This window comes from Penicillium arizonense (genome assembly GCF_001773325.1).
Source record: "Penicillium arizonense strain CBS 141311 chromosome Unknown PENARI_contig010, whole genome shotgun sequence".
Taxonomy (NCBI): Eukaryota; Fungi; Ascomycota; class Eurotiomycetes; order Eurotiales; family Aspergillaceae; genus Penicillium; species Penicillium arizonense.
The window spans coordinates 849,866-865,199 of NW_019173287.1; the positions used below are offsets into that span (position 1 = coordinate 849,866).

Here is a 15,334-nt window from a genome sequence, read left to right on the forward strand (position 1 = left end):
CTTTAATCTATAAACCCAGAATAAGAATAACAAACTCCCATCCCTCACAAGTCAAACATAATATAAAACAAGAACCCCTTTACCCGCATGTAAATGACAGAAATGCAATAAATCATAAATCATAGCAATCAACCAAATCTCTAAAACCCACAAAACTTCCAAATCAACCTTTCAGTGGCACCGAATAAGGAACAACCTCCTCCGAATCGGACCTGACCAAGAACGGCTGCAGCTCACTAGGATACCAAACAGCAAAAGAAACCATAGCAATAAACATAGGCAAAGCATCCAAAACATAAGTCGCCCACTCATGACCCAACAAATACCCATCATTCCCCAAACCATACTCAATAACTCGGAAAACCGAGCGAACAAGAATCATAGCACTGACCCCGTAAAGACTATACAAATGCTTCTTCCAAGGAACATCACCCTGCACAGCCGCCTGAGTCGGATTCACTCCCATACGTCTCTCAAAGACAACAGCCGTAGTAAGGAATAAAACAAATGTAATAATCTGCAATATCAACCCAGCAAGAAGGATATTCTGTCCCATCTTGGCCAGACTACTCTGGGCCATAAGACCGGCCCCACCTCCCTGGATGAAGAAGGTGAGTATATCGCAAGTGACAAATATTTTTGTGACGAGGTTGATACGGATCGGGGAGTATTTTTCGCCGTTGACGCTGCGGATTATACGGGCGAGGACCATGTAGACTGCCGCGGCGAAGAGGGTTGGGGCGAGGAGGACGAAGACGCTTTGGATTATGAATGGTATTAGTTTGCCGGTTTGGTTTGTGCAGGCTGCTCGGGCGGCGTAGCCGACTAATTCGACTATTGGGGTTGGGTGTGTTAGTATGGTTATGGTAATGGTAGGGTTGTTGATAGGATGGGATGGACTTTGGCAGATGGGAGGGAACTTACATAGTCCGCCAATTGCGAATGGGATGGTAAATCGGACTTTTGTTTTGAATAGCTTCCAGAAATGGAATGCTGTGATGGCGGAGAAGATGATTGTGAAGATCACGGATGCTGCTATTGAGGGGACATAATGCCAGACGTAGTAGCCACTTTTTAATGGCTCTAACTTGGCCATTTTCAATGTCGACGTTGTAAGACTGGAAGTATATAGTAGCCTTTCCGAAATAAGGTAGTAGACTCGATATGAGGTTGGGAGTTTGGAAATGAATGAATTGAAGTAAATGTAATTAGTGAAAGAAGAGGGCCCAAACTTATAGGCAAAAGCAGGCTTCCAGGCCTTTATGATTTAGCACCATTTTAGTTCTATTGGCGAACCCCTGGAGGCGCAGTAGCTTCAGAATTTTAATATAGCTCGGTTATACTGGATACGCGTATAGACATCTGCTTTGAACGGATACGGATACGGGTGGTCTGTGCATACGCGTATAGATGGACATCAATTTTTTAAGCACTTACGCGAGACTTATTGCGGCAGCTTGGATCATTCACTAAGTATTCCAATGGATTGATACAAAGTAAAAAAGGTTAAACATGCAATTTGGTACAGAGATTGAAATATTTATTAGATGTACAAGAAATCTATGGCATAGCTATCTAGGGTACCAGTATCCAAATGTCTATACTTCTAGACAGTATAGTATTCAAAGTCAATCAGATCTTGTGCCCCCACGTCCTCGCTGTTGCGACGGGAAGTTCGACGAGTCGCATCCTTAAACGCCTTGCCACCGGACCAAACAATATCCCAAACCGATGGCTTCCTTAGCAAACTGTTGGTACCGAGCATGCCGAAGCGGAAATCAAGGGGCGCTTGATTAACACCGGGATCAGATGGCAGCCGCAAAAAGTAGCGAACGCTGTCTGGGATCTCTTCGGGCACATGGCTGATCACAAGCAATGACTGCTCTTGCGTGAGGCCGTTGAAACGGTACGTTGGCTTTGCGTTACGTTGGACTGCTAGACGTGCGCCGCGAGGCCTCTCGCCGCAGTCGATGAAATCTATGCATTTATCACGTTGCGTAGCAGAGAGTCCGGAAAAGGCCTCGTCGAGAATGACAATGTCGGGCCTGTGGACGAGGGCCCGGATGAAGAGCACGATGCGCTGTTGCGCGGTTGTGAGTTCGCCGAACCGGATATCGTCTGCGTAGTCGCAATGGTGTTCAGGTGGGACATATCCTCTCTTGGAACCGACTTGAGAAGGTTTTGGAATTTTTGGGAACATCTCGGTGCTAACTTCTGGAATCTCACTCTTCGCAGCGGCCGGGTCAAGCTCGGGTTGGAAATGTTTCAGGACTGCATTGACATCTAGGTCAAGTTCGGAGTTCAACTTCGGTTTCGAGAGGAAGGTCTCAGCGAAAGCCGATTCGACCGCTTGGCGGACTGTCAATTGCCGAGGGAAAAAGGCATGGATTTCTGGTGATGAGTGACCGATGCGGGACTGCAGTTCGAAAATTGAAATTCCTGGCTTGCCAGGCTCCGGAAGCCTAGATCGTCCAAAGATCTTGACAGGCTGCGCATAAGTTTGTGGATGGTCGGAAGTAATCATTGAGACAAGAGTTGTCTTGCCGGATCCGTTGGCACCGATAATGGCCCAGCGTTGTCCACGGCGAACCCGCCAGTGCAAACCGTCAACTGTTTTATTTTTCACTTCCTGTGTCCAATTTCCGAGCACTGCTTTTTCACCATACTGAACACGGACGCCCTCCATCTCTATAATGGGTTCGCCACCGAGATACGTTGCTGATTCCCGTGGGTAGGTAGTGTTTACTCCGTTTGTCAAGCTTTGGAGTAAATCTGCATCCAAGAAACCGGCTTCCATGTCTGTTTTCATTTTCTGAAACGCAACATTTTGGTCGTACGTAAAAGTTAATGGTGCAAATGAGTCAGAGAAGTGACTCCAGACTTTAAGGGTTTCATCGACCTCCGACTTTGGACCTTGTAAAAGGGCTCGGTGGTTGTTTCCCAGGATCATCGTATGCGTGATCCATTGGGGGACCTTGTCCTGTGGGCGCAGAGCCAGGATGAGACGCGGTGATTGTCTTTCCGCAAGGTTGTGGAGCAGACCCGAAATGCTCCTAGTCGTCGCAGGATCCAGCCCCACTGCATGGTGGTTAGAATACAAGAAACTTAGATAAGGATCAAAATCACTTACTGAATGGCTCATCAAGAAGTAATACCTCCGGCCTTCTCAGCAAAGCTTTGGCAATTCGTGCTCGACGGGTTTGGCCGTTGCTTAAATTCGCGACTGGCATATCCAGCAATTTCTGGAGATGTAGATGGGTCATGATCTGCTTGAAAAACTGTTCATGGGGTACCAGGCCAGCATTCTCACCCTCCATGGGATTCAAGGAGGTCTGCCCCCGCAAGTACTGCTCAACAGTCCAATCGGTCTCCTCCCGGTAGCTCTCATAGCGCGCACTCAGGTATGCGCCACGGGTGCCGCCAATAGCCTCTGATCCCTCTCCGCTGAAGCCAATATATCGAATCGCATTCGATACGTATCGTAGACGTGGGTCTTTCGCGGCGACCTTGTCCAGGAGAAGGTATGGATATGAGCGCGCATTGGCCGGAAGGCAGACGTCCAGGCCACGGAGGATGTGCAGGAGGTCGGTTTTTTCAGACGGACCGATTATCGCCCAGTGCTGTAGACCTGCGCCCTCTTCTTTGGGTGTGCGTTCGGAGGGCAGTGTAAAGTTCAAGTTGGGGAAAAGAGGAGGATTGGGGGTGTCTTCGACGTCGGTGGGGTAGCGCTTGTAGAAAGTTCCATTTTCGATGCGAATGACTGGCGCAGAAGATACAAATCGGGTCGAACGAAAGGAAGCCAGGCGCAGGACCCTGGGCCTCAACGTTGTTCGTAGCACCATCGTCGGACGAACAATCAGAGATGACTCGGAGTTACGGCGATAACATTGCTCTGGCACGTGACCAATATCTACAGTCTATATCTCGGATTATACAACACTTTGGTCTAGAAACATAGACAACTCAACGTATTTATTTGCACAAAGCAATTCGCCTAATAGAACAGAATCTGCAATTTGCTGCGATTTGTTTACTGGCCACGTGATCCCACAACCTGCTCTCACTCCAGGGCAGGTACCAACCTTGGAAGATGTCGAGATATTCCCAGTCATAGAATTAGAAGTCAGTCTGTTATAGTAAAGAAGTATAAAGCCATCTCTCCAATATCAACTAGAATAATACCAAGTCAAATCTGTTCACGTGACCATCGGATCTCATCGCATCCGAAAATGTTCCCCGGGCCGAGAGCTTCGTCGGATCTGCGTGGGGAAGTGTATGTTTGAATAGTTGAACAAGTTTCTATTAGATTTGCAGCTGTAGTCATAGTTGTATTATATGGGGGAAAATCATCTCAGGTCGTATGTATCAGTGATCCCTGTGTTCGTATTGTGGAAAATCAATCTTTATATCCCATTTCCGCTATAGTTGAGCCGACGCGCGGGTGTGGCGACCCGACGGCCAGTTCCTCGGGACCCGAACATTATCATATATAACAACGTGAACTGAACTTTCTTTTCAGTTTTTGCTGTTTGCTTCTACCCATCCGCTCTTCTACGCAACCACCTGATCAGATATCAAAAGTGGCCGCCAAACTACGTCATACATCTCAACATTGAACTTGTGACAGAACATGGCGGGCACCAGATATTCCCCGGTCCTCGAGACCAGTCGCATCTTCTCCGATCTTTGTGAGCAAGCTGAACGCTTTGACTTGCCACCAGAGGTCCTCGCGAACAAGGATCGCGTATCTTTCTCAACCAGCCATAATGAGATCTACTTCCCCATTCCATTCAAAGAAACCGAGACCCTTGCCGCGCTGAAGGGTATCGAGGGTTCTGTCGCAGCTGCTATTGCAGATCTCCGCTTTGGTGCCGGTGCATCGCCTCGTGGCGTCCAGGTCAGCCTTGAAGGCGCAACTGCCTTTGGATGCCAAGCGTACATGGCCAAGGTAGCCGGCCTGTCAAAGTTGGACCCCAATGTGAAGTCGAAGCTCAAGAGTGCGTATTATACATCATTCGCTTCGCAGTATCTGATATTAATTGGTAGATAGACACCGACCTGTTGTCTGCGCAGTCTAACGGCTACCGCCGCATGTCGGCTAACCTGTACAAGACCAAGAACCCAGGAGAGTTCTTCCATATTCATGGATCTCTGGAGGCTACGACCACTTTGAATATGATTGGGCTCGAAGGCGAGCGGCCAGATTTGACTGACTACGAAGAGATCATCAAAGTCATCGAGGAGAAGGTGCAGAAATACACAGCCTCTGAGCTTGAGGTGATGAACAAGGAGAAACGTCAGGCTGGTGTAACTGCCTACAAACACGAAGACTTTATCAAGACGCCCCATGTAAGTTTGGCTTGATGTGGAGTCAATATTAGTGCGCTAATGGTCATATAGGGGAAACTCAATGTCCAAGAGCCGGCATGGAAGGTCAGCCGTCTGCCAGGCAACCTTTCCCCAACTCCATTCCCCAAAGCTCCAAGCGACAATAAGAAGATTCTTAAGGGCGTCAAGGTGCTGGAGATGTGCCGTATCATCGCAGGCCCAACTGTTACCCGTATTCTCGCCGAGTACGGTGCCGACGTCCTGAAGATTACTAGCCCTAGCCTTTCGGATGTGCCTTTCTTCCAGGTTGACGGCAACATGGGCAAGCATGCAGCAGACCTTGATCTGAAGACTGAGGCCGGACGCAAGGAGTTCGAGAAGCTCCTGGACGATGTCGATGTCATCGTAGATGGTTACCGCCCTGGAGCTCTGGACAAGCTCGGATACGGAGCAGAGGCCATGGCAGCTTTGGCGGAGAAGCGCGGCAAGGGCATCGTCTACGTGAACGAGAACTGCTTTGGATACGAAGGCGAATGGGCTGACCGAGCCGGATGGCAACAGATTGCCGACTGCGTACGTTACCATTATCATAGACAACCCCCAAAAGCAAAGAGCGCAGCAAATCTAACCTGAAACACAGGTCACCGGTATCGCCTGGGCCCAAGGCAAATTTATGGGCCTCTCGACCCCCGTCGTGCCCCCTTTCCCAATCTCCGACTATGGAACCGGCTGCATGGGCGCCATCGCCGCCCTAACCGGTCTCTACCACCGCGCCAAAACCGGCGGTTCATACCACGGCAAAGCCTCCCTGATGCACTATGACCTCCTCCTCTTCGCCATGGGCCAGTATCCCGACCACGTACAAGAGGAGCTGCGCTCGGTGCAGTCTGCTGATTTCTTCAAGTTGCGCCATTGTGATAGCGTTGATCGTATTTCTTCGACTGTGTTGAAGAGCATGCATGAGCGTTTCCCTCACTTGTACTTGCCTGCTGGTCATGAGAGTGAGGGTCGCAAACCTCTTACCGAATTGTGGTCTTCTGCTGCGTATGGTGCAGATGTTGAAGTTGTTAAGCCTGTTGCTGTTATTGGGGGTGTGGATAACCAGTTTGTGCGGTCTAGTCGTCCTAATGGGAGTGATCGTGCTACTTGGGAAGACTTTAATGTTGCTGAGGGGGATGTTAAAAAGGCATAAGTGTTTTGCCATTCGTTCCTATTCTTTCCTGCTTGATTGCATAGAATGCATTGTACATAGTCACGGCTAGCCTAGATATCAAATCTTACGACATTCTTTTTCAAGTGTTCTTCTCTGCGAAGTATATGGAAACAAGTTTCTAAAACATCTCTAATTTTTGGCGGAATGAACGTAAAAAAAAGGGCTGCTCATGAAGTGCACCACTTGCTGAGCTCGTATGCTATATAAAAAGGCCAAACCCACAGCCTCGAAGTTCCCCAAGTCTATAAAATCTATAAAAACCAGTCATCGCAAACTGAAACCTGAAAATCACCACCCTTTCCAAGGAATCCATGTCTCCCTCACAATATCATCCCCATCAACAACATAATAAGCAAAATGCATAGCAGCAGTAATACAAGCATGCTGGATATAAAGCAGAACCTTATCGCCAACCGTAAACGCACTCTCAATCTTCTCCCCTTCACTCGATTTCGACCCAACCTTCTCAACAAATCTACTCGTCTGATTGGAATCCGCCCAGCCGAGTATTCCATGCTCTTGCGCCATACGCACAACACTCCATTGGGGCCGATCAGTGACAACCGCGTACCCAGGGAACTCACTTGTTTCTTTCGAGAGAGCTACCGTTCCCGCGTTGATGAGGGCTTCGTTACGTTCTGGGTAGATGCTGCAGACATCCGCTAGGATTCGGACTGCCTGTTGGGTCGGTTCGACAAGGGAGGTTGCTACTTGCTGGAGGTCGTTGGCTGGGTAGTTTCCTACACGATATGGTTAACTTATTTCCTTTCAACAGTCTTTCAAACGTACCAGCATGCAATTCCAACTCCATCCCCTCAGGCAAAACTCCCTGCAACCTCCTAACAACGTGCGCCGTAGGCGTCGATCCAACAGAAACAACGATCTTCCTCTCAGACTTCCCACCAACCAAGAATCTCGCCGCACTAACAACACCCTCCACTTCAGTCTGCAGTACAGCAGTAGCTGCATCTTCCGTGCGACACGCATAAGAGTGACCAGCATGACAGTAGAAACCATGAACAGAAGCCGAAGACGAAGATTCAATGCGCTGAATCAATTTCGGTAGCGAGGGTGAATCATTAACCATTCCCGCGCGCTTGGAACCGACATCGATCTTAATAAAGACCGGCCATGCCACGGTCGAAGATGATTTAGAAGCGAATGAGTCGAGCAGATCTATTTGTTGCTCGCTGTCGATCATGAGGATGATTTTGAGGCTCTTTGTTAAATCTTGGAGGTGGGGGAGGGCGCTGGCGGAGATTGGGAGGCCGTAGAGGCACTGGTTATTATTAGCATATTATTGGTTTTCCTATGGCCTTTCAAGCTCAAGATTGGGTTGTTGCACACCTCGTCTAACTTGCCTTCCTTCACAAGATCTAGTGCTCCTCGGATCTCGCTTATTGTCGAAGCGACAATCTGGCGGTGCTCGCCATCACCGAGCATCATGCGCGTAACTTCGGTGCACTACAAGGTCAATACAATTAGTATACACTAATATGCTTTCAATTGATAAAACAACGTACCTTGAGAGTCTTCACATGAGGCCGGAAGGTAATCCCGAGCCGTTTGACATCATCCAGTAGGATTTGGGTGTTCCGCTCTAGGACGGGCTTGCTGAGGATCAGGGAGGGAGTTGGAAGCTCGGAGACCGGACGGCCGATGTATGAAGCGTGGTTCTGCAAGGAGTAATCCATTGTGACGGGGGCACGTTGTAGAAACTACAGGGGTCGCAATTGCGCCTACCGGGTTTATATCTGGAGCCGTGGTGGGGTTGATAACGGGCGTGGGGGTATGGGGGTTTCTGCGGGGGCATGGGGGGATGGTTGCAATGGAGGAATTGATGGGTTACAATTAGCAAATGTTGCATCTTTTTTGGGGTTTTGTTCGTTGGTTGATGTGCGTAGTGTGGGATGGGGGTTTCGATCTACAGGCGCTAGGTTGATATTGAAGGATGTGTTAAAGCATGATTTTAACATAAAGATATGGAAGAACAGTTCACAAACCCCATTACAAGGCTTTCAAACACAATTCAGGGATATCATATAGCCTCGATATAGTTCTACTGGGCCTGAGCTGTCAGGAACGCATACGGCAAATGATCAGCGCACTCCAAGCACTATCTTAACTGTTTGTTTCGGTAACCGTTGAGAACTACACATCTTCACCTCCTCCATACCAAAGGCGGCCTCTCCGAATAACTAAACCCTGGTCCTGGCCAACAACCCATTCACCCATTTCGGGCACAGTGCCATCAGGCTGGGGCCAATACATGCGTTCCAGCCTCTTATTGATATCACCAATCCGATCAACTAGCAACTGTACGCACGAATGATCAAGCTGGCCAGCAACCTGGAATCCCTCCTGAGTGATGAAGCGTGCTATAGTGATATGTGCCGATGGAACAATATAGCGCGAAGCAACGGGGATACCAGTTTTTCGAACCATGTCAAAAATATCCCGACGGAGATGATGGTATGTGTAGTGATCATCATGACCGCCGGATCGTTCAGTCGAGGGTTCCGCTGCGGCTGGAGCAAAACTAAGCGCCATTGCGGAAGAGTCGAAGCTCACCATAGGCTTCAAAAGGCGTGATTGGTGAGTGATTGGGTGTTCTGCAATCTGTGCCCGGGTGATTGCTGTGGAAGACTTGAGGGTTTGGACAAGATCCTCGATTTGCGCTTCAGTCAAAGAATGGGCTACTTCCAAGACTGTTGTATGCAGGTTTTCAGTGGGCATGAGCCAAAGGGCTGTTAAATCGCGTGAGTGCATTGATCTTGTAATGAATTTGCGCAAAACTTACACGGGGCAACATCCTTCAATTCCTTTTGAACAAAGGATATCAGATCCCTGATATTAGGAGGGGGTCTGGCCCAAATGACAAGGCAATTGCGAGGATCGAGGAACCCTTCCTCTTTCGTAGGGCCGTCGAGTCTCATGAGAATCTTATCCAAAGTCCAGCCGTGGAAGTCTTCCGCTAGAATCCTCGTCCTCTGTTGCTCATTACGAGCCGTTCGGTGCTTCTCATAGCGCAATTGCAATTGAGTCTTGGGGGAAATGGCGTTAGATCTTATCATGCTGCACGGAAATTCCTTTTCCAACCCCTGAAATCAGTTCACTTACTGGATCATCATTTGACTCCGCGATCAAAACCTGGAAAGGATTGTCTTCCGATATGGTTAAAGACATGACCACTGATGGTCAATTTTGAGTATGCCTTGAACCAAAACGTTCCAATGAGGCAACTGATATACTTCTTGCGCCAAGGCTATTTTCCCGTCCCCGGGTAAATAACGTGACTCATGTTTCAGAACGGCCACCTTTTCCCTGATAGGAGTATCTGAGCATCTTTCAACTCCGGGGAATCTAAATATGTCTCTAAATGCCCCCGCTCTCACGAGACTGGGAGGGCGCAGTCGCCGCGTCAGCTGCAACGGCTTTATATAATAGATGTAGCGATGCGCAGGTACAATAGGAAAGTACAAGCGAGAATGATATATATTGAGCTCCTGTGGATATCGACAACGGCAGCATGGTGCTCTGGCTGACTAAAAACGGTGGTGGCGCATACAATATGCTCTTATGTCCATTAATGCAAAACTTAACTGAAGAAAGGGAGAAAGTATTATATGATGCTTATGATGCCCAACCTGTAACAATATTAGCCGATCATCTCATTACAGAATAAAAATGCTCAGTCACTAAGCGATGGTGAATGTGAGGCCTAGAACGGCATCAAAAGCAGCCGCTTCTAGCCCATTCACAAACTGATAGTTATAAGGAGTTTTTGTTAATAACCCTAAGCTTTTGGAAGGCTCTCTTATGCTTATTTAGTTATAGGCCACCATAATACCAACTAGTAGCTGTACGCACGAACGATCAACCTGGCAGCACTCTGGAATCCTTTATAGTTAAGTAAAAGCGCCGAGGATTGCGCCACTTTATTTAAAGCAAATCATATGGTGTGTGGTACTCACCTGTGCTTGAATCGATTAAAAAAATAAAATACCACTATCCGGGGAGTAGAACGGTATACAAATGTCAAAACTCGAACGGTGGGGCAAAACTTCCCATCGTAGCGTGAATATGACCGATTGGATTTGAATCTTGACTGCATAGGGGAACGGCAGTAATGAAGCTCCAGCATCCCTAACTAAAGCCGCGGAACCAATAACATGCCATATCCAAGTCCATGTCTACGTTTTCGAGGGCGACCTTGCAGCTTCTTGCAGTCGCGGGGATCTGCAAGCCATAAGTCCGTATAGACTATGACCCGTGTTTAATTAGTGGACTCTGATTTGACCACACTCTATCATATTCACTACGCCCCCAGAATTGGTGATTATATCTATAAGTTTTACCTTCAACCCTAGATCCAGAACCCACTCCAATCCTCTCTCGTGGTAGGATCTAGCCCAATATTCAAAATGAATACATTCGGACCTCACCCCCAGCCAAAACAATTCGTGCTCTGTTTTGATGGCACAGGAAACAAGTTCGCTGGTGATGCATCCGACACGAATCTCGTCAAGATTTATCGCGTGAGTGGTCCATCTTACATTTTACCCAAGCATCTACCTCAGAGCCCTAATCCCGTCACAAATACAGATGTTAGACAGAAGCCGAAGCCATCAATACCACTACTACCAACCAGGAATCGGAACATACGTAACAAGCAACTCCTTCGGCGGAAAAAGCAGAATCGAACGATTAAAGTCCTCCTACAAAAAAGCCAAAGATGCAGCCTTGGGTTCCTCATTCGACGAACACGTCTTAGGCGGATACAAATTCCTAATGCGATACTACGCCCCAGGCGACAAAATCTACTTTTTCGGATTCAGCCGAGGCTCGTACACCGCACGCTTCCTAGCAGAGATGCTAGACTTCGTCGGCCTCCTGCAACCAGGAAACGAAGAAATGATCCGGTTTGCGTGGAAGACATTTGCAAAGTGGCAGCAGCGACGGGATACGACGGAGCATGACCATGAAGAGAGACACCGACTGTTTACATTTATGAAAGCCTTCCGGGAAACGTTTAGTCGGCCTGTTGGTCGGATTCGATTCTTGGGGTTGTTTGATACGGTGAATAGTGTGCCTGTTTTTGAGAATGCCTGGATGGAGAGGAGTAAGTTTCCGTATACGGCGCAGAGCTCGGCGAGGGTAATTCGGCATGCTGTTTCTATTGATGAGCGGCGGGCCAAGTTTCGGCAGGATTTGCTTTACGAGATTAGACCTTCGGTGCGGAAGCCGAGGCATTCGCTTGGTTTAAGACATCTTTTGTCTCATGAGGAGGGGAGTGAGAAGCTTGATGTTCCTGAGATTGTGTTGGACGGTCCCGAGAATGAGAAGGAGACGTCACGGATTCCGAGACGTGGGTCTATGAGGGTTCTTAACGAGGGACAGAGATACCGTGGACATACTCCTTCGCCTAATAGGCATGTCAGTATCGAAGGGTCGAGGACTAGAAACTTGCTCGGTGACGGAGTTTCAATGAGAAGTGGTGTCTCCGGCCTCTCTCTTCAACCTTCACATCTGGATGTACCAAGCGAGACCGGCGACGATGACAACGAACAGGATGTGGCAGAGGTGTGGTTTCCAGGACAACATGGTGATGTGGGAGGTGGCTGGGTCCTCAATCCAAAAGATCCGTGGCCTCTCAGTCATATCCCACTGGCATGGATGGTCAAGGAGGCACAGCTAGCAGGGCTTGAGTTTGATCCTGAAAAGCTCGAACGATTCAATTGCCGTGAAGAGGCTTTCGAACCACCGCAAGCTTCAGATGAAACAAAACCAAATATGTATCGTGACGTAGTCCAACAAACAATGGACCAAGGCATCGTGCATGACACTCTCACATATGGCGGTGGTGTATCATCATTGTCAACATTTTCATGGCGTTTGATGGAATATCTGCCTTTCCGAAGGATGGACCTACAACCCGATGGATCGTGGAAGCCAATTCGCTGGCCTCTCCCTTGTGGAGAGGTACGTGATATCCCTGAAGATGCCCAGATACATATATCTGCTATACATCGGATGGCAATTGATCCAACATATCGACCTGGGAATCTCATCATCGGTGGTGGTGGAAGGGGTGTCAAACGGGCACCTTCAAAGTACGGAATTGGTGATTGGCAAGTTTGTAAGCATGAGGGTGATTTGATTAGACAGACTTATGTTCGAAAGATCGGAGATCTTTGTCAGGATGATCATTCCTAACAATGTTATGCAGGCACGGGTCGAAATATATTGATCAAATCATTTGTTTTTTTTTTCCTTAGCTTTTCTAATTTAGACATGAGATGTCAGGGCTACTCGTTCAACGGACTGACAAAGGAAATATGCTTGACAAAGGAAATCCGTAACCAAAACACGCTAAGAATGAGATAGAAATACCTCCCGACTCCGCAGATGCAAACTCTAAGAATGTGAAAATGACGATAAAAATGCCAATGTGGACTCCAAAGATGCGGTAGTGGGTAATCAAAAATGAAACATGCACGCTGGAGAAAGTCAGAATAACTCAGATTCCCTCGCCACGGAGTAGGCGCCGAAGGATTCCCTCCCCAGGTCCGACGATCTGGCTCTCGATTTCCTGCTGGGAGACGAAGCAGACAAGACCTTGTTCGTCCAGCGCCTTGTGGGGTGTTGATGGTGCGTGGCCTGACTTTGAGGGCGTACGACGGATATCTGTGCCACCTGCCACAGTTCCACCGCGGCCGCGGCCCTGGTACTCACCAACTAAGCCCATGGTTTCCAAGTTGCTGAGAACGTCCTTGAATTCGGTGGCAGTCAAGGGGTGGAGGATGTTGTCGTTGCGGCACAAGGTGCAATACGTGTCGAAGGCTTGTTTCACAGTAGGTGCTGAGGATCGTGACTTAGAAGGTGTGCTTGGGACTTCAAATTGACGACGTTTCCGTTCAAGTGCAATCAAAGAGCAAACTGCAGCCTTTTGCTGGAGATTCAGACTTTGAAGTCTTTGAACGGTACCTTGACCGAAGGCTGCGGATGTAATTCGGGCAATGTGTGCAATACTGGCTCGGGGCGCCGTAATGACAGTGTAGCTTGACATCGATGTTGGCTTGGAAGCAGCACCTCCTTTGACAGGCGAAGAAAGGTTGGTATTCTCCGCCAGGATCGACACATTCTCGGACTCCTTGGCTTGCTTCTCTAGTTTTTGCACAGTCTCCTGTTCGATAACATCAATCGCTCGTTTGATAAGCTCAAATGCCTTGCGCAGGTCACCAGTCTGCGAGGCGACCTTTTTTGAACAAAGCTGGATGGCAGCTGGTTGAACAAAGGGGACGAGCTTCGGGTCGGACTCTGTCCCAGGAGGGAGCAACGATCGAAGACGATTGGTCATGACATTTGCGATAGATGTCGCGCTGTACGGCAAGAACGGTAGCAAACGGGGCTTCAGGTTCTTAGCCTTGAGTTGTGGAAGCGAGCGGTCAGTCAAGTCCAGTGCGTTGGCTATACCGATGAGCATCAGCTTGGAATTGTTTTGCAAGGACCACTCGAACAGAGACTGTAACACCCCAGAATCGCCATTGAGTAGGTGATCAATCTCATCCAGGGTGACCAAGAACATATCCTGTCCTTTCTTGGACGGAATGAACATGGACTTCAAACGATCCGCCTCGCTCTTCTTGAACACGTCTGTATCCTCGCAAAAATCTTGGATGAGTTTGCTGTAGACATCTCGAGACACTCGCATGCTTGCGCAGTTGACATGCGACACTCTCACTTTGGACAGATCGAGGTCTGCGCATACTTCCTGGACCATGGCACTCTTTCCAGTCCCTGGGGGGCCACTGACGTAAAGACAGCCTCCATTGCGCGACTCCACTCCTTCTGTAATGAAAGAAACCAATTTCTCTCGCTCTGCGTCTCGTCCCACTAAGCGACCGGATGTAGCACCACGAGCGAACAACTGTCTTGCTTGAGAGTACACCGTTTGCTGAGTGATCGTTGGAGTAGCACTTTGTCGTGGGGTCGGCGGAAGATCCGCATGGCGGGGGGTCCTTGGTGTTAAAGCCTTTGCGCCCACCTGGACCCGATGTCTAGGCGTGACCGGAGAATGTGGTAGGGCATCCCGGAATCGTGATTTCGAAGGTGTCTTGAATTCGGCGGGCTTTGTAGGTTCTTCTGTACATAAAAATCAGCCACCATTCACAATGCCATGTCTTTGAGGTTCTCAACTCACCATCCACTGATTCTGGGATCTGTAAATGCGTATTGGCCTTAACCGGAGACCGGGGCTCGTCATCGCGGAGGGTATGCTTAGAAACACCTGAGACTATTTTCTCCTTGCCGTTTTCTTGATCGGGTTGTTCAACAGCTTTCTTGGCAGTCGACCTCGTCCGTCGTAAGGGCTGAGCGGGGGCAGGTTCTTGTCGGGATCGGGGGGCAATTGTTCGGCGCTTGCTTGCGGTCCGCACCGGCAATGCTGGAAAGAGTTAGAGGGGAGAGAGAGAAGAGGAAGGCGGACTGAACTTACCTTCCGACTCAACACGAGCGCGCTTTCCCAAGACAGTCCCAGCCATGTCAATAAGTGAGGTAGGAGCGATGAGTGAGGAATGGCAGGAACCGAGATAGGAAGTGTAATTAATGTCTCGCGTCACGCGCCGCGCGTCAAACTACGGCGGGGGTTTTCAACCACACGTGCACCATTAGTCAGCCGCGTCACTCATGCCACAACCTGGAGCTGGCACTCAGTCAGCCTTACAATTTACTTGACTTGAACTTGATCCTTTCAGTTTTGCTTCTTTGTCTACTCTCCTTGCAGATTTTGCA

At 48.8% G+C, this 15,334-nt stretch overlaps 7 protein-coding genes across 7 annotated transcripts; 2 read left to right on the top strand and 5 right to left on the bottom strand.

The window, feature by feature from the left end:
- Positions 1-163: 163 nt before the first annotated feature.
- PENARI_c010G03107 (RTA1 domain-containing protein) lies at positions 164-1,096 on the bottom strand (the record flags this gene model as incomplete). Its single annotated transcript, XM_022632182.1, has 2 exons — positions 164-834; positions 925-1,096. 2 exons carry the CDS (start codon positions 1,094-1,096, stop codon positions 164-166), a joined length of 843 nt encoding a protein of 280 aa, XP_022487894.1.
- Positions 1,097-1,606: 510 nt separating this feature from the next.
- Positions 1,607-3,842, bottom strand: PENARI_c010G07920 (putative ABC transporter; the record flags this gene model as incomplete). Its single annotated transcript, XM_022632315.1, has 2 exons — positions 1,607-3,078; positions 3,131-3,842. The coding sequence occupies 2 exons, from the start codon at positions 3,840-3,842 to the stop codon at positions 1,607-1,609; spliced, it is 2,184 nt and encodes a 727-aa protein (XP_022487794.1).
- A 788-nt stretch (positions 3,843-4,630) lies between these two features.
- Positions 4,631-6,520, top strand: PENARI_c010G05072 (CAIB/BAIF family enzyme; the record flags this gene model as incomplete). Its single annotated transcript, XM_022632238.1, has 4 exons — positions 4,631-4,997; positions 5,051-5,349; positions 5,401-5,901; positions 5,969-6,520. 4 exons carry the CDS (start codon positions 4,631-4,633, stop codon positions 6,518-6,520), a joined length of 1,719 nt encoding a protein of 572 aa, XP_022487972.1.
- A 309-nt stretch (positions 6,521-6,829) lies between these two features.
- On the bottom strand, positions 6,830-8,235 carry PENARI_c010G04111 (D-serine ammonia-lyase DSD1; the record flags this gene model as incomplete). Its single annotated transcript, XM_022632211.1, has 4 exons — positions 6,830-7,281; positions 7,331-7,820; positions 7,889-8,005; positions 8,065-8,235. 4 exons carry the CDS (start codon positions 8,233-8,235, stop codon positions 6,830-6,832), a joined length of 1,230 nt encoding a protein of 409 aa, XP_022487884.1.
- A 427-nt stretch (positions 8,236-8,662) lies between these two features.
- Positions 8,663-9,727, bottom strand: PENARI_c010G09732 (uncharacterized protein; the record flags this gene model as incomplete). Its single annotated transcript, XM_022632373.1, has 4 exons — positions 8,663-8,666; positions 8,718-9,288; positions 9,342-9,585; positions 9,662-9,727. The coding sequence occupies 4 exons, from the start codon at positions 9,725-9,727 to the stop codon at positions 8,663-8,665; spliced, it is 885 nt and encodes a 294-aa protein (XP_022487706.1).
- Positions 9,728-10,965: 1,238 nt separating this feature from the next.
- On the top strand, positions 10,966-12,757 carry PENARI_c010G09871 (T6SS phospholipase effector Tle1-like catalytic domain-containing protein; the record flags this gene model as incomplete). Its single annotated transcript, XM_022632375.1, has 2 exons — positions 10,966-11,079; positions 11,147-12,757. 2 exons carry the CDS (start codon positions 10,966-10,968, stop codon positions 12,755-12,757), a joined length of 1,725 nt encoding a protein of 574 aa, XP_022487840.1.
- A 304-nt stretch (positions 12,758-13,061) lies between these two features.
- On the bottom strand, positions 13,062-15,084 carry PENARI_c010G05931 (AAA family ATPase CDC6; the record flags this gene model as incomplete). The annotated part of the gene is made up of 3 exons (XM_022632264.1): positions 13,062-14,686; positions 14,745-14,987; positions 15,039-15,084. The coding sequence occupies 3 exons, from the start codon at positions 15,082-15,084 to the stop codon at positions 13,062-13,064; spliced, it is 1,914 nt and encodes a 637-aa protein (XP_022487723.1).
- Positions 15,085-15,334: the final 250 nt, after the last annotated feature.